Source organism: Lagenorhynchus albirostris, chromosome 16 (assembly GCF_949774975.1).
Source record: "Lagenorhynchus albirostris chromosome 16, mLagAlb1.1, whole genome shotgun sequence".
NCBI classification, from domain to species: domain Eukaryota; kingdom Metazoa; phylum Chordata; class Mammalia; order Artiodactyla; family Delphinidae; genus Lagenorhynchus; species Lagenorhynchus albirostris.
The window spans coordinates 26,750,809-26,772,277 of NC_083110.1; the positions used below are offsets into that span (position 1 = coordinate 26,750,809).

Genomic DNA, 21,469 nt, shown 5'->3' on the forward strand with positions numbered 1-21,469 from the left:
TGCCTATAAGGGTTTTTGTCTTCACAACAGAAACAGAGAAAAGTCTGTATCTGTCCTTCTGCCAGAGCTAGTTATGGGATGAAGAAGTGATATGTCTTGCCGGCTCTCAGATGACTTCATGAAGGCTTGATCCGGGGCATGAGCTGCAGTGGGGAGGCTCCCAGCTGCCTCTGGCTTTGAGTCTGCCTCGAGGGTAAAGGCCACACCAGGGCATTCCATGGTAGCAGTTTGCACTCATGTCCACCCCAGAGCCTGTCCCCACCCCCATCAGAGCCACTGAAGTCTGCCTTGCACCACCTGGGAAACCAAGGCCAAGAAGGGGCTGGAGCCCAGGTCGCAGGTGGTTTTGGACTTGGTTTACGCCAATGCTAGGCCTGGGCTGGGGGCTTCCCTCAGGGTGGGGCAGTATAGTAAGGTGAGAAGAGCATAGGTTCAGGCAGATTTGAGTAGGAATGCTGGCTTTGGCACATATTAACTGCCCAACCTCAGGCAAGTTTCTTGGCCCTTCTGTGTTGTAATACTCTGTAGAGGTGGCACAAGGATTAAGTGAGATATTTATATGGCATTTGGCATAGGGACTCTCAGAGAATAAAGGGGCAATAAATGGTAACAATGATTGGAGGTTGGCTATTGGAGAGGAGCTGGCTCCCTCCGAAGGAATTAGGATAACCTCCTCCGGCCCCCAAACACTATTTGCTACTCCCATAGGCCCCGCCCCATCTCTGCTAGCCCCTCATCTTCTCACACTTCGGCTTTGGGCCTGACGCATGCGCTCTCGGGTTTCCTTGCTGCGGTTTCTAGCCTCCATTCTCCCCTCGCGCCCATCTTGAGTCCCGCGTCCCTTCCGGTTTTGGCCCCGCCCCCGCCCTAGGGCCCCGCCTCCCGCCGGTAGGGCCCCGCCTCCCGAAGCAGTTCCGGTTCGGATTCGAGCGGCTGCCGGCGCGGTTGAGACGAGGGCCGGCCGGGGCAATGCCTGCGCGCAGCCGCCACCGCCCCAGGGTCCACTTCGGCTCGCCTACCCGGGCTCCACCGCCGCTTCTTGAGGCGTCTCACTCCGGCGAGGCTCGGAGGGCGCCGGGTTCCGACAGCTGCTCGGACGCCGACTCGGAGGTGGGTCTGGGGAGCCCGACTCGGACCGCTGAGGTGAGCAGGAGCTGAGGCGGGGAAGAGGGGCTTTGGGAGAAGCCTGCAGCCAAGGGTGAGTGGAGAGTCGGGGATGGAGCCGGGGGCTGCCACGGACAGGGGTTCGGAGGGGCCCCGGGAGACCGTTGAGGGAGCGTGGAGAGTCCCCTTTAGCATGGAATCTGAGGGAAATGGAGGTTGTTGAGCCGAGGGCCTGAGGGGCGTGACGATGGCCCGAGACAGAGGGGTAAGGAGAGGTCGAGGGGAGAGCGAGAGGGAGTGGGAGGCTGAGGGAGATGTGGCCTCGAAGAGGCAGGGGCTTGAAGGTTTTGGAAAGCCGGGTAGTGAGGCAAAAAGACCGAAGGGGTACCGCGGGAATATGGGACCGGGGGAAGAGATGCTCTGAGATTTGGCACTGGGGGCACGGAATCAGAGGAGCCGGACCAGGGTCGATGTTACCACCTGGCCAGAGAGAGGGAACCGGGGTGGGACTGACAAGATCGCTGACCAGAGTGGGTGGTGGTAATTAGGGGAAGGATTTAGGCTTGAAGAGGAAAGGGCTATCGGGTGGCAAGTCGTCTGGCTTTAAAGGCCAGAAAAAGAGAAATGGGGTCAAGAAAGAAAAGGAGCCCTTGGAGGCTCTAATTTAGGGCTTTGGCATTTTCACAGGTGTCTTTCAAAGCATGGACGATCACTAGGGTAATATATTTGGGTCATGGGGCTTTCTCATTTGTGGACAGTGAATACTTTTAAGAATCTGGGGTGGGAGGGTTGATGTTAAACACTGATTTGCCCAAAGGACTAGGGGAAGTAGTGAAAAGGAAGTGATGTTTGGAAAAGATAGTGAAAGGAGTGATTCTGTAAATAAAGATAATCATTTGGCTTTCTTCTAACAGTAATAATGTGTTTCTTTTTTTTTTCTTTGTATTTTTCTTACACTTAAGTTTATCTTAAGTACCAGACAAGTTTAGACAATCTTTTTTCACAAAAAAAGATTTAATACATTACCTTTAAATTAAAAAAACTAAACTGGAAACAAGAATTTGGACACTTAGATTTTACAGATACTCAGTATCAACTGATTTCACTTTGGTAGCTTGAGTTGACACGTATTGGCCACAGGGTAAAGACGTGGTCAATACAAGTGTCTGGGTTAAAAAGGTACATAAAACTGTATGTGAAATCACCACAGTCCAGGAGGCTACCAGATGTTCCTCTCACCTGTAACTCCAGAATTGGAGTTGTGTCTTGAAAATTGGAAGGAGGGTACCTTGACAGATTTGCAGGACCAACGCTTTGCAGATATTGTATGAATAATACTTTTAGTAGAGTTATCTAGAAGACTAAGAATAGAGGATGCTTGTAGTTGTCAGTTAACAGAACTGGGATAGGTGGGTACACAGATGCCTTTTATAGAAGACATCGTACCAAAACCATAGTTATGCCAGAAAAATAATGATTGCAGTATTTATACTCTTTAGTTGAAATAGATTAATTTTCTTTTGTAATTGTTAAATTATAACATCTTTGTGAAATGTTGACTTTAGCCACGTCTCATATGTTGTTTTACTTTTACAACCTTTTATCCTATTATAGGTTTGCAAAGTTGTTGGCATTTCAAAACAAACTTTTAATCAAGTATTTCTAGTCTAAATGGGTATCCAACGGTTAAATCTTCATGAGATGATAATTTACTGATTGCAGTAAGCTGTTAATTTATGTGTATTGACTATATGTCATATCTTCAAATGCTCAGTAGACTAATAATTATTTCTTCAAAGGAGAGATGAATTCTTAACTTTGCTTTTAGCTGATGTTAAAAGATTAACTCCTTTTTCTTTAAATTAGTACAAACATCCTTTAGTTGAAGAAGTATATATAGTATTACTATTGTTAATTTATGTTTGCTTACCCTCACTAGATTGAGATTCTCTAGAGACCTTGTCTTCATACTTAGCTCTAAATAAAAGTCTTGGCATGTAAAAATTTGCTGAACTGAACCGAAATATAAGAACTCTCTATTAAGGTTACATCTTAATGTTACTGCAAAATTAAAGAAACTGTTACATGAATTTGTACAGTTAATACATTAGCATCCCTAATAGTTTGTCTTTGTTTTGCCTTGACAGTTTTCACAGCCACTTAGTTGTAAATAAAATCAGTTTTATGGTAGAGCAGTTTCTCTAAGGCAAGAAAATCTATATTACTCCATTAGAAGCCATTATGACTGCTGTGGCAGAAGATGCAGATATATTTAGATAATCACTTTTGATTTCAGTAGCATCATCGCCATTCTGCAAAGACTCTTTACTTTGCACAACTACTTGTAAACATTTTTATTTTGTTAATCACTAAGATCTTCAATGCTTTTTCAGAACTTTGTGATAGCTGACTTAGAGACATTTTCATGACTTTTCTGAGAAATGAAATTTGAACATTGTTTTTGGGAAAATGTTGAATCACAGATGTTCTAATGAATATCAACATTATTTTGTCTTATAAGAATAACCATATTAACGAGTTATTCTTTCAAAATTCTTACCTCCAGGCCTGATGTAATACTATGGTGTTAATAGTAGGATGTACCTAGCACAGCCATTAATCATAACAGTGATTCTTACTTTAGGTCTTATGATTCTCTTGGCTTTGAGAAATCAGGAGGTTAACTAGAAATTAGAGGAGCATGGGCCAGGTATCCTTTGAGAACAATTCAGTGTTTACATGCTGCCTTTGTCACTGGTAATTTGCCATTTGAATATGTGGATATGGATTTGTGACAGACCTGTACCCCCTCCTCCCATACACATAGCACCATCCTAAGTGGATCTTAACCTAGCTGAGTCTAGACTTCAGGCTTCCATATTTGAAATGTTTTGTTACTTCACTAAATGATGGGCCCTACTAGTAATAAAATCACCTCACTGCAGAATGTAACATAATATGAGTCTATCTTGGCTTTTGTTTAGGATGGTAGAAACTAGGAAAACTTGGTCATAATAGTTTCAGCACGGTGTTTCACTGTTAAACAGAGTTTTATGACATGTACCTTAGAAGACTGTTGTGGAGGCAGAGACCTATGTTTGTATTTGTCTTGAATATTTATTGTGGGCTTAGTGTAGCTTTTGAATTGTGGCTGAGGACAAGAGATTTATTTATCTATTTATTTATTTTATGCTCTGAGATTTGGCAGTGGGGGCGAGGAATTTTTATTTATTTTATTTTTGGCTGCACTGGGTCTTCGTTGCTGCACGCAGGCTTTCTCTAGTTGTGGTGAGTGGGGACTACTCTTTGTTGCGGTGTGAGGGCTTCTCATCGCAGTGGCTGCACTGTCGTGGAGCACGGGCTCTAGGTGCACGGGCTTCAGTAGTTGTGGCACACGGGCTTAGTTGCTCCACGGCATATGGGATCTTCCCGGACCAGGGCTCTAACCCGTGTCCCCTGCATTGGCAGGCAGATTCTTAACCATTGCACCACCAGGGAAGCCCTATATCTATTATCTTGACCCTTTTTTCTGTTCTCTTAAAGTTCTTGACAGGTAAGAAATTCTAGTAGGAGGTGAGAACCATGAATTCTGCTAATTTAGGGTCTTCCTAAAGTTCCTAAGTTAAGCTGTGTCACTGAGTTATTGGAAATGCCTGCAAATTGGCTTTAGTGTGGAACTTTGAGACTAAATTAAATCTATGTCAGTTTCATCAATACAACATTGGTATGAAAGTCAGAGATTGCCAGACCATACATTAAATTTTGGGGCCAAATCCAGTATATTTGCACAATATTGTAATGGAGTTTGAAGTCTTGAGCAAGTTTCTCATTTTCTATTATGTTGATTTGATTTGGGGGTGTAGCATATTTAAAAATGAAGATTTTTACCAGTCAATCTGTCAGACCACTACTAGCCTGCCCAAATATTATTTTAATGATTAGAATAAAAATTTGAATTTTATACACTTGGCTTCTTTACTGGTGTGCTCTGACATTTTGCCAGGTTAAGGATTTTTCATCAAACTTACCACTAAATTTTGACCATTGTGTAAAAACTGTTACTACAACTGAGGATATAACCTGCACAGTGTTGTCTGATTCTTATTCATTGAACTGATTCTTATTCATTGAACTGAGACAGTTCTGAATGTGGTAGAGAATTAGGTACAACCAGATAGTGGAAGTCTTAGTTTAAAGGCCAGTTGGAGTCAGAAAAGGTTTGTGTTCTTTGGTATACATGACAACCTTTTTTAATAACGGTATATAATAGTGCATGGTCTGTACAGCAAAAAAAATGTCCCAAGGCTAAAGTGCAGCCAATAGAATGATAATGTAACTGAAAAAACAATTTAATTTATTTCAAATGTGCTACCCCAAATTCTGCTGCTCAGTGGGACATAGTAAAACGGTAGAAGGTCACTGCTAGAGTTTCAAAACTGGTAGTAAGTGGTTCTGGGTCTTTGAAACTTTTGTAATTATAGCAGATTCAGATACTTGGAAACAGTGCTTACTAAGAAAAAGTAAACTACCTTTTGATAACTATAAAGGGAAAATAATAGTTTTTTGTTTGCTCAATGAAAAGATTTTAATTTAGGATTAAAAAATTTTAATGGGATTTTTTTAAAGCTGCATAGGGACTTCCCTGGTGGCACAGTGGTTAAGAATCCACCTGCCAATGCAGGGGACATGGGTTTGAGCCCTGGTCTGGGAAGATCCTACATGCCACGGAGCAACTAAGCCCATGTGCCGCAACTACTGAGCCTGCGCTCTAGAGCCCATGAGCCACAACTACTGAGCCCGAGCGCCACAACTACTGAATTCTGCATACCTAGAGCCCATGTTCCGCAACAAGAGAAGCCACCACAATGAGACGCCCGCACTCCACAACGAAGAGTAGCCCCCGCTTGCCACAACAGGAGAAAGCCTGTGAGCACAGCAACCAAGATGCATCGCAGCCAAAAAGAAATAATTAATTAGTTAAAAAAAATAACAAGTGTTGGTAAGGATGTGGAAAATTAGAACACTTGTGTGTTGCTCGTGGGAATGTAAAATGATGCTGCTTTGAAAATGGTATGGTGATTTCTGAGAAAATTAAACAGAATTACCAAATGACCCAGCAATTCCACCTCTAGATATATACGCAAAAGAAGTGAAAGCAGGGACTTCCCTGGTGGTCCAGTGGTTAAGACTGCACTCCCAATGCAGGGGGCCTGGGTTTGATCCCTGGACAGGGAACTAGATCCTGCATGCTGCAACTAAGAGCCCGAATGCCACAACTAAGACCAGGCGCAGCCAGATAAATAAATAAATAAATAAATAAATACTTTTTAAAAAATGAAAGCAGGACTTGAAAAGATATTTGTATACACCTATGTTTATAGCAGCATTATTCACAATAACTAAGAGTTAGAAGCAACCCAAGTGCCTACTGATGGATGAATGAATAAACAAAATGTGATATATACATAGAATGGAATATTATTTAGCCTTAAAAAGGAGGGAGGTTCTTATATATGCTACAACATGGATGAAGCTTGAAGATATTATGCAAAGGAAAATAAGGCAGACACAAAAGGACAAATATTGTAGGATTCCACTATTGTATCTAGAAAAGTCAAATTCATAGAGACAGAAGGTAGAATGGTGGTTGACAGGAGCACAGGGGAGGAGACAATGGGGAGTTATCGTTCAATGAATATGGAGTTTCCATTTGGAATGATGAAAAAATTCTAAAAATGGATGGTGGTGATGATTGCACAATGTAAATGTACTTAATTCCACTAAACTGTACACTTAAAATAGTAAATATTCAGTTATGTATAGTTTAACACACACACACACACACACACACACACACACACACACACACACACACACACACACACACACACACACACACACACACACACACACACACATCATATCTGTGATGCAGGCATTAGAAAGCCAGTACTGCCACTCTACAACTTCAGCTGCTTCCTGACACAAAGTCAGTGACTAGAAACTGGAGAATTACTTGTACACTCACATACAACCAATATTTCAATAGTCTTTCTTGTGGATACCCAGAACTTCAGGAAAATGGCCCCTACTTCACTTTCTGCCTTCCTCCCATGTCAGAGCATCTAGTTGGCTGAACCTAATTCACATTTAGAACCCTAGTTGCTAGGGATCCTGGGGAATAATTTTTACCTTTTTAACCTCTGTAGTACAAAAGACAACTAGAGGGAGATCGGAAAGGATCATGAGTGCCATTTCATCATATTTGTGAAAGGATCCTGAGTGCCAATTCATCATATTTGTCACAGGCACTAAGTCAATGGTGATTCATAGATGGTAATACTCCTTGTAGTCAAGTCATCATTTCCAGTAGTTGGCCAGATTGTCCTGCAGCTGTTCAGTCACAAAGATAGGATAGGACAAAACAAATAGCTTCAGTGAGGCAGAATAGGGAAAAAGTTTGTTGATAGTTATTGTCTCCTTTTGCAGTTCTGGGCTGATTGTGCTTAGTTTGTTAAACCTAATATACAGTATTTGCAGTTTTAATTTGGTAACTGAGTTTTAATAAGTAAATGAGTTATTTATATTATCGTGAAGATAATTTAATGCATATCACTCCATTGGTATGCGTTAAAGGCTCATTGATTAAAGAACAGCCATGCTACTGTTAAGTAATACCAGATAAGCTGTTTTTATTGTATTAAGTATGGAGATAAGATCATGGGAAATATGCTGAGCTCTTTTGCTGTCAAGCTGCTGACATCTTTAATTAGTATGAATTAAATTTGGAGAGAAAAGAAATAAATTTTCTAGTAAATGAACAAGTTGATGTGCTGAAAATTGCATTTTTTAATAGTTTTCAAGGGACTTCCCTGGTGGCCTAATGGTTAGGACTCTGCGTTCCCAATGCAGGGGGCCTGGGTTCGATCCCTGGTCAGGGAGCTAGATCCCACATGCATGCTATAACTAAGGAGCCCGCCTGCTGCAACTAAGTCCTGGTGCAACCAAATAAATAAATAAATAAAAATAAATATTAAAAAGTAGTTTTCAAAAATTTCTCACCAGAGTCCATCCAAAAGATAAGAAATGTTTTGTTCCACTCTGTACGGAACAGTCAGCTACTTTAGTTTATCTGTTATCTATGAGTTGGAACTAAGTTTGAGTAATGCCTCTTGATGGTAAGATTCTGCATGAGTGGACTATTCTCTCAGTGCCTTGATAATAACATTGACCTTTGATAACTAATTTCTTAATTGCTCATGATTTCAGAATAAACTTCTTTTAAATTTTATCTCAAATTGAAATGTTTCCTTTATGTACCAGTTAACATTATGGACAAGTACCATGCTTTGCACACCGTGCTTTTTGATGTGGATCAAACTTTAATGACGTAGCTGGGAGTTAGTGTCTAAATAATATGTCAGATTTTTTTATTCTGTTATTCTACTTCTATAAATCTAACCCAAGGCACTGCAATACTATTTGTAATAGTAATAAAATTGTGAACAGTTGCTGACAGTGGGGAAATGGACAAATTATTGTATAGCCATACAATGGAATGTCCTTTTCAAAGGATAGTTTGATAACATTAGACAGGACTCATGCAATAATGTTAAGTAAAAATGATACAGAATTACCAATGGTATGGTTTCTCTATAGAAATTTTTCCTATAGAAAGTTCTGTGGATGAAAGATAAATAAAAAATTACAAGCATTAGTTCTCTGGGGGGTAATTTTGAAATTATATTTTAAATGTTCTTCAACAAATATGTATCGCTTCTATATATTTTTCTGTCTTTTTATTGTAGAAGTTCATTACTTTTAAAGATCCAAACAATGCAGAAATTTGTAGACTACAAACTATAAAAGTCCTTCAGTCACCTACCTAGGCAAATGAAGTCCAGTTTATCAACTTGTTCTTTTATGGATCTTGCTTTTGTTGTCATATCTAAGAAATCTTTACCTAACCTAAGGTCAGAAAGATTTTCTCCTGTGTTTTCTTTTAGAAGTTTTCTAGTTTTAGATTTTACATTAGGTCTGTGATCCATTTCAAGTTAATTTTTTATATGTGGTGAGAGGTATGGATTAATTTTTTTTGCATGTGGATATTCATTTGTTCTAATACGATTTGATGGAAAGACTATCCTTTCTCCACTGAATTGCCTTTGCATGTCTGTAGAAAATGAGATATCCATATGTATGTAGGTCTATTTCTGGATTCTCTATTCTGTACCATTGATTTGTTTATCTTTATGCCATTACTACTTTGTCTTGATTAGGGTAGTATGATAGAATTCTAAAATGACCTCCAGTGACCTTTGTATAGTGGGAAGGACCTGTGAGTCTGATTATCACTCTGATTATGTTATGTTATATGGCACAGTTGACTAAGAAAGGGAAATTATCTTAGTGGACCTGACCTAATCAGCCAGCAAAGGACTGGGCTTTTCCTGGAGAAAGAGATTCTAAGTACAAGGGGCATTCAACAAAGAAAAACAACAGAGAAAAAGCTGGTTTTCAGAATAGGAGGGGGCCCTAAATGCCAGTGGCCACTAAATTTACAGTAATTTGTTACACAGCAGTAGAAAACAAACACTGTATATAGTAAGTCTTGTAATTAGCTATCTAATCTTATTCTTTTTCAAGGTTGTTTTGGTTATTCTGTGTCCTTTGCATTTTCATATCAACTACTGAAATAAGTTTATCTATAAAAAAGTCTGTTGGAATTTTGATTGGGATTCCATGAAATATATAGATCAAATTTTGGAAGAATTGACGGATGTCAATGAAAAATTAACCAGTCAATCTAAGAAAAAAACGGAAAATTTTATCTGAGCCAAATTGAGCGCTGTAACCCAAGAACAGCACATCAGAAAGCTCTCAGAGCTGTTCCACCAATAAGAAGTGTAGGCATAGTTATATAAGTTTTTTTGAGACAGAGGGCTGTACATTAAATGACGTTTTATTGACAGTTACACAGTCCAGATCTAAAAGTCGTGTGGCCCCTTACAAGATCAAGAAGGAATGTTATCTTTCTTTTTTTTAATACATTTATTTATTTATTTATTTTTGGCTGTGTTGGGTCTTCATTGCTGCATGCGGGCTTTCTTTAGTTGTGGCGAGCCGGGGCTAGTCTTCATTGCAATGCGTGGGCTTCTCATTGCAGTGGCTTCTTTTGTTGTGGAGCACGGGCTCTAGGCGCATGGGCTTCAGTAGTTGTGGCACATGGGCTCAGTAGTTGTGGCGCACGGGCTTAGTTGCTCCGCGGCATGTGAGATCTTCCCGGACCAGGGCTTGAACCCTGCGTGTCCCCTGCATTAGCAGGCAGATTCTTAACCCACTGCACCACCAGGGAAGTCCTGGATATATTTTTGATAGGCTGATTGTTGGATAAGAGAAAGAGAGGTGACAAGGATGATTCAATTTACCAAATTCAAAGGTGGATTCTTAACCACTGCGCCACCAGGGAAGTCCCAAGAAGGAATGTTATCTTTTAAGGAGTTGCCTGGCTGGTGCTAGGAGAATGTTGCTCTTTATGGCTGAGCAGGTATTTATGCCAACGGGGGAGGTTTGGTTGATGCGTAATATAGATACACAGTTCTCAGTAGTGGGGAGAGAGGAGGCCAAAGGGCAGAGAAAAAATTTTTATGTTTGAATTCTTCTTGTCTGGACATAAAATATGAATTTTATTTCACAGCATTTTTATTTTCTTAAAAATTTGAGTCTTGGGCTTCCCTGGTGGTGCAGTGGTTGAGAGTCCGCCTGCCGATGCAGGGGACATGGGTTCGTGCCCCGGTCCGGGAAGATCCCACATGCTGCGGAGCGGCTGGGTCCGTGAGCCATGGCCGCTGAGCTTGCGCGTCCGGAGCCTGTGCTCCACAACGGGAGAGGCCACAACAGTGAGAGGCCCGTGTACCACCAAAAAAAAAAAAAAAAATTTGAGTCTTTTGACCCACCCATGTCACTATTTATTTAGATCTTTAATTTCTCTTAGCAATGTTTTATAGTTTATAGTGTACAGATTTTTCGCATGTTTGGTCAGATTTATCCTTGGGCATTTTATATTTTTTGGTGCTATTGTAAATGGCATTATTTTGTAAATTTCAATTTTTTGATTGTTTATTTCTAGTATATAGAAATACAATTGATTTTTGTATGTTGATATTAAGCAATCTTGCTAAACTAAATTATTAGTTCTAGTAACTTGTGTTTGTGTGTATGTGTAGATTCCATTGAATTTTCCACATAGATTATCATATTGTCTGCAAATACAGTTTTGTTCTTTCCTTTCCAATCGTTTGCCCTTTATTTCTTCTTCTTGCCTTATTCTACTGGCTAGATTGCTCAGTGTTTTACCAAAATGATGAGAGTAGACAGTCCAGCCTTATTCCTGATATTAAGGGGAAAGCCTTTAGCCTTTCATCATTAAGTATAATGTTAACCATAGGTTTTTCAAAGATGTCCTTTATCAACTTGATGAAGTTTCTCTTTATTTCTCATTTGCTGAGAGTTTTTCATTGGGAATGAATACTGGATTTTGCCAAATGCTTTTCTGTCTTTTGAGTTATTGTGTGGTTTCCCTGTTTTAGCCTGTGGTGAATTATTCTTATTTTCAAGTGTTAAACTAACTTTGCACTCCTGAGATAAACATCACTTGGTTATGTTGTATTATCCTTTTAAAATATTGTTGGATTTGATTTGCTAAGATATGTTTAAATTTTTTGCTTTCACATTTGTAAGGGCTCTCAGGCTGTAGTTTTATTTTCTTGTAATGTCTTTGTCTGGTTTTGGTATCAGGGTACTACTGGCCTCATGGAATGAATTCAGAAATATTCCCTCCTCTTCTGGAAGAGTTTTATTTTAGTAGTCCATTTCTCCCAACTTTTGTGCTATTGTTGACATATTTTACTTACATATTTACCCATATATCTACCATTTCTGGTATTCATATTTTCAAATGATGGCATTTTTGTTCTGCCTGAAGGACTTCCTTTTCACATTTCTGGTAGCTCAGGTCTGCTCGAGATGAAATTATTCAGCTTTTGTGTGTCTGAAAAAGTATTTGTTTTACCTTTGTTTTTGATCGACATTTTACCGGTCATAGAATTATAGGCTGATCATTTTTTTTTCTTTCAGTCTTTTAAAGACATTGTTTCACTGTCTTCTAGCTTGCAATGTTTCCAGTGAGGAATCTGCTATCATTCTTATCTTTGTTCCTATGTGTATAATGTGTGTATCCTCTCTTTTTACTTTTAAGATTTTCTCATTGTCATTGATTTTGAGTAATTTGATTATGATATGGTGTGGTATAGTTGTTTTTGCTTGTTTGTTTGTTTTTTATTTATTTTCGGCTGCGTTGGGTCTTTGTTGCTGTGTACGGGCCCTCTCTAGCTGTGGGAGCAGGGGCCACTCTTTGTTGTGGTCCACGTGCTTTTCACTGTGGTGGCTTCTCTTGTTGGGGAGCATGGGCTCTAGGCGTGTGGGCTTCAGCACTTGCGGCTTGTGGACTCAGTAGTTATGGCTCGTGGGCTGTAGAGCACAGGCTCAGTAGTTATGGCGCACGGGCCCAGTTGCTCCGCTGCATGTGGGATCTTCCTGGACCAGGGCTCGAACCCGTGTCCCCTGCATTGGCAAGCGTATTTTTAACCACTGCGCCACCAGGGAAGCCTTGGTGTGGTATAGTTTTTTGTGTGGTTCTAATGTTTGGAATTTATTGAGCTTTTTGATTTGTGTTTATAGTTTTCACCAAATCTTGAAAAATGTTAACCATTGTTACTTCAGATATTTTTTTCTGCACTCTCCTCTCTCGTTGTTTGGGGACTACAATTATGCATCTATTAAGATGTTTGAAGTTGTCCCACCTCTCACTGATATTCTTTTCATTTTCTTTTATTTTTTTAATCATGGTAAAATATACATAACAAACTTATATTTTAACCATTTTTAAGTGCACAGTTTAGTGGCACTAAGTACATTTACATTGTTGTGCAACCATCACCACCATCCATTTCCAGAACTGTTTCATTATCCCAAATGGAAACTTTGTACCCATTAAACAGTAATGGGTATTTGTCTCCTACTGCACAGTCCCTGGAAACCAACATCTACTTTCTGTCTCTATGAATTTGACTACCAAGTGAATCATACAATATTTGTCCTTTTGTGTCTGGCTTATTTCACTTAGCATAATGTCTTCAAGATTCCTTTTAAAGGCTGAATAATATTCTCTTCATTTTTAAAAATTCTGTTTTTCCTGTGTTTCATTTTGAATAATTCCTATTGTTATGTCTTCAAGTTTACTATACTTATGCAATATCTGATCAGCTGTTAATCCCATCCAGTGTGTTTTTTATTACATATCTTGTAATTTCATCTCTAGAAGTTTGAGTTGGATCTTTTTTATATGTCTATATCTCTATTTAACTTTTTGAACATATGTAATACAGTTATCATAACTATGTTAATTTCCTTGTCTGATAATTTTATTATCTGTGTCAGTTCTGGGTCAATTTCAATTGATTTTCTACTCATTATAGATGAATTTTTCTACTCCTTTGCATGCCTGGTAATCTTTGGTTGGTTGCTAGACATTGTGATTTTACCTGTTGGGTGCTGAATACTTTCTTATTCCTATTAATATTCTTCTGCTTTGTTGTGGGATGTAGTTAAATTACTTGAAAACAGTTTGATCCTTTTGGTTCTGCTTTTAAGATTTGTTTGGCTGGACCAGAGACATGTTTAGGTTTAGGGCAGGATTTCTCAGTATCAGCACTATAACACTTTGGGTCAGATAATTCTTTGTTGTGAGGGGCTGTCCTGTGCATTGTAGAGTGTTTAACAGCATCCCTAGCCTCTAGTCTTTAGATGATCCCCTAGTTGTGACAACCACAAATGTCTCCAGAAATTGCCAAATATTTTGGGGTGGGCAAATTGCCCTCAGTTGAGAACTACTGTTTTTAGGGTTAATTCTTCCTTACTACTATGGAAAGATCTTATTGTGTACTCTACCCAGTGCCCCATGAATCATGAGATTTTTCATTTTTTTCCAGTCTGGTTGTTTATAGTAGGCACTTTTAGTGGTCTTGTGTGAATACTGGGCATTATTGCCTCTAATCTTTCTGGGTGGTTCTTTTTTCAGTCTTGTTTGGTTTCCTCACATATATGTGCTGATCAGCATTCAGCTGCCTATTCAAGGGAGATCCTTTGCAAATCTCTGGAGTTCCATCTTAGTCTGCTTAGGCTGTTATAACAAAAATACCATAGGCTGGGTGGCTTAAACAACAAATCTATTTCTCACAGTTCTGGAGGCTGAGGAGTCCAAGATCAAAGTGCCAGCAGATTTGGTGTCTGTGAGGACCTGCTTCCTAGTTCATAGGTGGTCAGCTTCTAGTTGTGTCTTTAGATGACAGAAGGGAAGAGAACTCTTTGGGGTGTCTCTGATAAAGGCATTAATTCCATTCACGGGCATTCTGCCTTCATGACCTAATCACCTCTTCATACTATCCTATTGGGGGTTAGAATTTCAACATATGAATTTGGGGGGAATATAAACATTCAGTCCATAACAAGTTCTCTGTCTGTGTATCTTTCTCCTCTCTAGTATTCTATCCCAGGTACACTGCCATCTTGATTTCCCTAGATTCTCAGTTCCATTGCAACTCACCAAGTCTGCTGGGTCTCACCCAGTTTATATCCTGTACCACTCATGGCTGGGGCAGTAGGGCTCACCTTGTTTCCTACTCTCAAGGATCTCCTTTGTTGTCTGGTGCCCACTGTCTTGAAACTGGTTTTCTCCCCATATATTTAATCTATTTTTTGGCTGTTTCAGGTGGAAAAGTAAATCTGGTTTCTCTTATTGCATCTTGTTCAGAAGCAGAAGTCCCTTTAACTGATAGTTGATTCATATTAATTATTGGTTAAAGCTGAAAGTATTCTGAAACATTTACTTACCTAATTTCTTCATTATGTATATTTGTATGAAACTTATAGCTCTCATATTCTTCGTTAAAAGTCTCCTGTCCCCTGTAGTTCCTGTGGTACAATGTAAATATTAAATTGCCTTGAAGCCTTTTATCATCTGTTAATATACCTCTTTAATGCAGGTTTTCATAGTGTTATCTAAGTATGTAGTAGCACACAATTAACGGTTGTGCCCTGACCCGATGAAGCACAACAGTGCAATGTGTCGTGCTTTTAGGGCATTGCCACAGCAGGCTCAAAGACTTCCAGGAGGCTTTCTTGTATGATAACTCATATTTTCTAGCAGCTAAAACATCAGCATCAAAGCCTGTTTGTTAGCCAGATTGAGGGTGTAAAGAACAGATTGTTAGCCAGATTGAAGGTGCTATAAGACAGAAAAAAAAAAAAAAACCATGAAAGAGATCATTTTGAGCAGTGTGTGAGATGAAACTACTGAAGAATAAGGCTAAAAGGATGGGGTGACTTGGAGCCCGTTGGTGGTAAGCTGTTAGAAAAAGGAGAAAGGTAGCAGAATAGAAGTAAAGTGACAGAAGGAATCTGGCCTTATCTTGTATGAGAAGAGCTTCTCATACTTATTACATCGTAATTGTTGCAGAGTTTGTAGCATGTGTTTGTTGGATATTCAGGGATGAAATGATTTATTCAGAGAATACCTTGGGGAAAAGATATGTATGTAGTGTGTAGGATGAAGCCATCTGGCTCTCTATATGGACTAAAACATAGCAAAATCATTTAAAATGGAACTATATATATGTAATACGTGATATAAAATTATATATATCAATGTGTATAAATTCCATGAGTTGAAAGTGAATAAATCATAATTCCTTGGCCTTTGGGATGACACTGATATACTGTAGGTAAAAATAAAAAAGTTGAGTACAATTTTTTGTAGCTCTGCAGTATATAAAACATGTCCTTACAGATGCATGTACTGTTAATTTTTTAAGACTGAAAAGCTATTGTGGATTAATACTGTTAAAAGCTCTGTTTTGAAACACTGTGATTTAAGATTTTCAAAAACTAGGATTGCTTTTTAGTAATTAAGAAACAAATATTTAATGGGCATGTTTCTTGTTGGCTGAATACTTTTGATGGTATAAGAGGTACTTGGGTAGTTGAGTATCTGCCTTTTTCAGGTGATTATAGGTATTCATGGCAAGAGTTTGTGTGGATAGAAGAATGCAGAAGTAGCAGCTTTTTACTTTCCTTAGCATAAAGAAGCATAGAAAGGTTTTCATAGCCAAAAATGCATGTTGTAAGGGAATGATAAGCACTAAAATCAGGAATTACTACATCTGAGAAGAAAGGAAGGGGTTGCTATCAGGGAAGGACATTCACTTGTATTGATGTTTTGTTTTGCTTTTAAAGCAAACTTTTAAAATCAAGTTCAACAATTGTAAAATGTAGATCATACGTATACAGATTAATGAATTTTCACCTGTATAACTAATACCCAGATTAAGAAACAGAACATATGTATTAGAACTGTTTTTTTTTTTTCTTTCAAGCTGGGTAGTGGGCACATGGGTGTTTGTTGTGTCATTCTTTCTCGTTCTTCTTCTTCTTTTTTTTTTTTTTTTTTTTTTGCGGTACACGAGCCTCTCACCGCTGCGGCCTCTCCCGTTGCGGAGCACAGGCTCCGGACACGCAGGCTCAGCGGCCATGGCTCACGGGCTCAGCCTCTCCGTGGCATGTGGGATCTTCCCGGACCGGGGCATGAACCCGTGTCCCCTGCATCGGCAGGCGGACTCTCAACCACTGCGCCACCAGGGAAGCCCCTCTTCTTCTTTTTTAATGCTTTAAAGTTTACCTACTGTGGAGTTTTTTTTTTTAATATATTTATTTATCTATTTTGGTTGCACCAGGTCTTAGTTGCGGCACGTGGGCTCCTTAGTTGTGGCATGTATGTGGGATCTAGTTCTCTGACTAGGGATCAAATCCGGACCCCCTGCGTTGGGAGCGCAGAGTCCTATCCACTGCACTACTAGGGAAGTCCCCTTACTGTGTTTTTAAAAAAATCATCTCAGAAGGAAATATGGTCTTTAGAGATCTGGAAAATGTCAGAAAGCCCACAGGCTTTAGTAGTTGAGAAAGTACTTTAGGGAACTAGGTTTTTTCTCCATGTAGGCCTTCGTCTCCCGTATATCTGATAAAGTTTATAAACCTGATATAGACCCAAGTTACTGAACATTTTAAAATGGAAAAAGAACATAAACAGAACTGTGTGGGATCAAAGTAGTAAAAATTATTAGTACTTTTTGAAACAGTACATTGTTGGCCTTTTATAATTGCAGTATAGGGAATTCCCCAGGGGTCCAGTGGTTAGGACTCCATGCTTTCACTGCTGAGGTCCAGGGTTCAATCCCTGGTCAGGGAACTAAGATCCCGCAAACCACGTGGTGAGACCAAAAATTAAAATTAAAAAAAAAAAGGAAATACTATAATTGCAGTATAAAATATGGCCCCTCAAATTTATGGTACATTGAAATGTTTTATCACTAAATCTCAATGATAGTTTAAGAAGAAAATTCCTTTTTCAGTTCTGTAATGGAATATTCAAGGTATAGAAAGAAATGAGCTGTTAAGATATTTATAGATACTTAATATCTAGTAAAGACTTTATATCTGTTGTAGAAATTATTTGTATAGTAGATAGAAATATGCTTAATCTAAGGGGTTTCCTGCAGTTAGTTATCTATCTGCCTTTGTGGGGTTGTGTGTTTTTTTTTTTTTTTGCGGTACGCAGGCCTCTCACCGCTGTGGCCTCTCCCGCCGCGGAGCACAGGCTCTGGACGCGCAGGCCCAGCGGCCATGGCCCACAGGCCCAGCCGCTCCGCGGCATGTGGGATCCTCCCGGACCGGGGCACGAACCCGCGTCCCCTGCATCGGCAGGCGGACTCTCAACCACTGCGCCACCAGGGAAGCCCGGGGTTGTGTGTTTTTTTGGAGGCGGGGTGGGGGGAGACTTATTCCACGAACATGAAGATTTCTGAAATTTGATTTATTTTTACGTATAACAAATCTTTCTATATATCTCATTTTATGAACAGTGTTGAGTTATTTTTCTCAATTCTTCTCACCAGTAGGCTTTTTCTAATTAAGTTATGGCTTGCTGTGGTGTGGAAAAGCCATTTGTAAAATATTACCAAAAAAACATTTTGCAAAAATGTTCGGTCATTAGCTTTCCTTTTGCTATTGGGGTTATATGCACATAATTATTAGAATGTTAATCTGTTGAGAACTACTCATTAATGAATAATTTTTGTTTCTTTTACTCTCGTCTGGAAGCCAATAGGGCAGTGTAGATGAATTACTGTTTCTGATGTGTTTACGTGTATTTTGTCTTCAAAGGAGTTCTTAGGACACCCTGAAATTTTTGTTTTATTTTCCTGTTTTCCCTTGACAGGCAGTGGAAGAGGAAATGGCTTTTCCTAATCAGCTCTGCATTCGCCGCTGGACTACCAAGCATGTAGCTGTTTGGCTGAAGGATGAAGGCTTTTTTGAGTATGTGGACATTTTATGCAATAAGCACCGACTTGATGGAATCACGTTGCTAACGTTGACTGAATATGATCTCCGGTCTCCTCCTCTGGAAATCAAAGTCTTAGGGGACATTAAAAGGTTAATGCTGTCAGTCCGAAAATTGCAGAAAATACATATTGATGTTTTAGAAGAGATGGGATACAACAGTGACAGTCCCATGAGTTCCATGAGCCCTTTCATTAGTGCTCTTCAGAATGCAGAGTGGCTCTGTAATGGGGAACCTTCACACGACTGTGACGGACCCATCACTGATTTGAATTCTGATCAATACCAGTATGTGAATGGTAAAAACAAACATTCTATTCGAAGATTGGACCCAGAGTATTGGAAGACCATATTGAGTTGTATATATGTTTTTATAGTGTTCGGATTTACATCTTTCATAATGGTTATAGTCCACGAGCGAGTGCCTGACATGCAGACCTATCCACCACTCCCGGATATATTCTTAGACAGGTAAGTTTTGTTTCTAGTTGCCAAGTTTGTAGAAGATAGCTGTACTAGCAATGATAATGATATATTCATGATAATTACATTCTTTATTATTGTTGTTTTGGTTGATATATACTTCCCATTTGCCTTATCTTGTGCTATATAAAGATGCTTTAGAATTGCCTTTTTCTCTTAGAGTAAACTAGACCTTAAGCCTAGATGAGTAGCAAGAACCACTGCTTAATTTATTTTTCTACAGCTATGTTATAGCTCCTTGGGCACTTCAGATTTTAAAAGGGTTTCCTGGAATGTTATATGTAATAAATGGAATTTGTTTACTTTTTTTAAAAAAAAGATGAACAGGGTTTTGCTTCTTCTAAAAATATGGGGAGGTCTCATGTATCATCAGATAAATTAGAACTATCACAAATACAAACTGATTCATGGATAGTATTCTGTTTTTATAAATACTGAATGCATAAAAAAGAGTATAGTATATTATATGAAAAATAAGAATAGAACAAAACTCAAAACTATTAGTTTTTATATTTGCGGGTTTTTTTTTTTTTTTTTTGCGGTACACAGCCCTCTCATTGTTGTGGCCTCTCCCATTGCGGAGCACAGGCTCCGACGCGCAGGCTCAGCGGCAATGGCTCACGGGCCCAGCCGCTCCGCAGCATGTGGGATCTTCCCAGACAGGGGCACGAACCGTGTCCCCTGCATCAGCAGGCGGACTGTCAATCACTGCGCCACCAGGGAAGCCCTATATTTGTGGTTTTAAAAAATCTTTTGAAAGTTTGTAGTGCTGTCTTGTTTTTGTAAAACGTTGTGCCCCTGAAATTGAAACTGTGATTAAAAATCTTCCAACAAACAAAAGCCCAGGACCAGATGGCTTCACAGGCGAATTCTATCAAACACTTAGAGAAGAGAAGAGCTAACACCTATCCTTCTCAAACTCTTCCAAAATATAGCAGAGGGAGGAACACTCCCAAACTCATTCTACGAGGCCACCATCACCCTGATACCAAAACCAGACAAAGATGTCACAAAGATGGGCTTCCCTGGTGGCGCAGTGGTTGAGAGTCTGCCTGCCGATGCAGGGGACACGGGTTTGTGCCCCGGTCTGGGAAGATCCCACATGCCACGGAACGGCTAGGCCCTGTGAGCTGCGGCCGCTGAGCCTGCGCGTCCGGAGCCTGTGCTCCGCAACGGGAGAGGCCACAACAGTGAGAGGTCCATGTACCGCAAAAAAAAAAAAAAAAAAAAAAAAAAAGATGTCACAAAGAAAGAAAACTACAGGCCAGTATCACTGATGAACATAGATGCAAAAATCCTCAACAAAATGCTAGCAAACAGAATCCAACAGCACATTAAAAGGATCATACACCATGATCAAGTGGGGTGTATTCCAGGAATGCAAGGATTCTTCAATATACGCAAATCAATCAACGTGATACACCATATTAACAAATTGAAGGAGAAATACCGTATGATCATCTCAATAGATGCAGAGAAAGCTTTCAACAAAATTCAACACCCATTTATGATAAAAACCCTGCAGAAAGTAGGCATAGAGAGAACTTTCCTCAACATAATAAAGGCCATATATGACCAACCCACAACCAACATCCTCCTCAATGGTGAAAAACTGAAACCATTCCCACTAAGATCAGGAACAAGACAAGGTTGCCCACTGTCACCACTCTTATTCAACATAGTTTTGGAAGTTCTAACCACAGCAATCAGAGAAGAAAAAGAAATAAAAGGAATCCAAATCGTAAAAGAAGAAGTAAAGCTGTCACTGTTTGCAGATGACATGATACTGTAGATAGAGAATCCTAAAGATGCTACCAGAAAACTACTAGAGCTAATCAATGAATTTGGTAAAGTAGCAGGATACAAAATTAATGCACAGAAATCTCTGGCATTCTTATACACTAATGATGAAAAATCTGAAAGTGAAATTAAGAAAACACTCCCATTTACCATTCAACGAAAGGAATAAAATATCTAGGAGTAAACCTACCTAAGGAGACAAAAGACCCGCATGCAGAAAACTATAAGACACTGATGAAAGAAATTAAAGATGATACAAAAAGATGGAGAGATATACCATGTTCTTGGATTGGAAGAATCAACATTGTGAAAATAACTCTACTACCCAAAGCAATCTACAGATTCAGTGCAATCCCTGTCAAACTACCACTGGCATTTTTCACAGAACTAGAAAAAAAATTTTCACAATTTGTATGGAAACACAAAAGACCCCGAATAGCCAAAGCAATCTTGAGAACGAAAAACAGAGCTGGAGGAATCAGGCTCCCTGACTTCAGACTATACTACAAAGATACAGTTATCAATACAGTATGGTACTGGCACAAAAACAGAAATATAGAGCAATGGAACA

General features: G+C 39.4%; 1 protein-coding gene across 4 annotated transcripts in view; it reads left to right on the forward strand.

Annotated features, from left to right (window-relative positions):
• The window catches only part of SAMD8 (sterile alpha motif domain containing 8), an 82,338-nt gene that overhangs the window by 38,490 nt on the left and 22,379 nt on the right, over positions 1-21,469 (forward strand). For 2 of the 4 annotated variants that reach the window (XM_060126223.1, XM_060126225.1), the window contains exons 1-2: positions 777-1,143; positions 18,494-19,086. In XM_060126223.1, coding sequence (XP_059982206.1) covers positions 970-1,143; positions 18,494-19,086 — 767 coding nt within the window. In that variant the 5' untranslated portion in view covers positions 777-969. Of the gene's footprint in view, positions 1-776; positions 1,199-18,493; positions 19,087-21,469 lie in introns of those variants that run through there. The other 2 variants (XM_060126226.1, XM_060126224.1) reach the window with 2 other exon arrangements.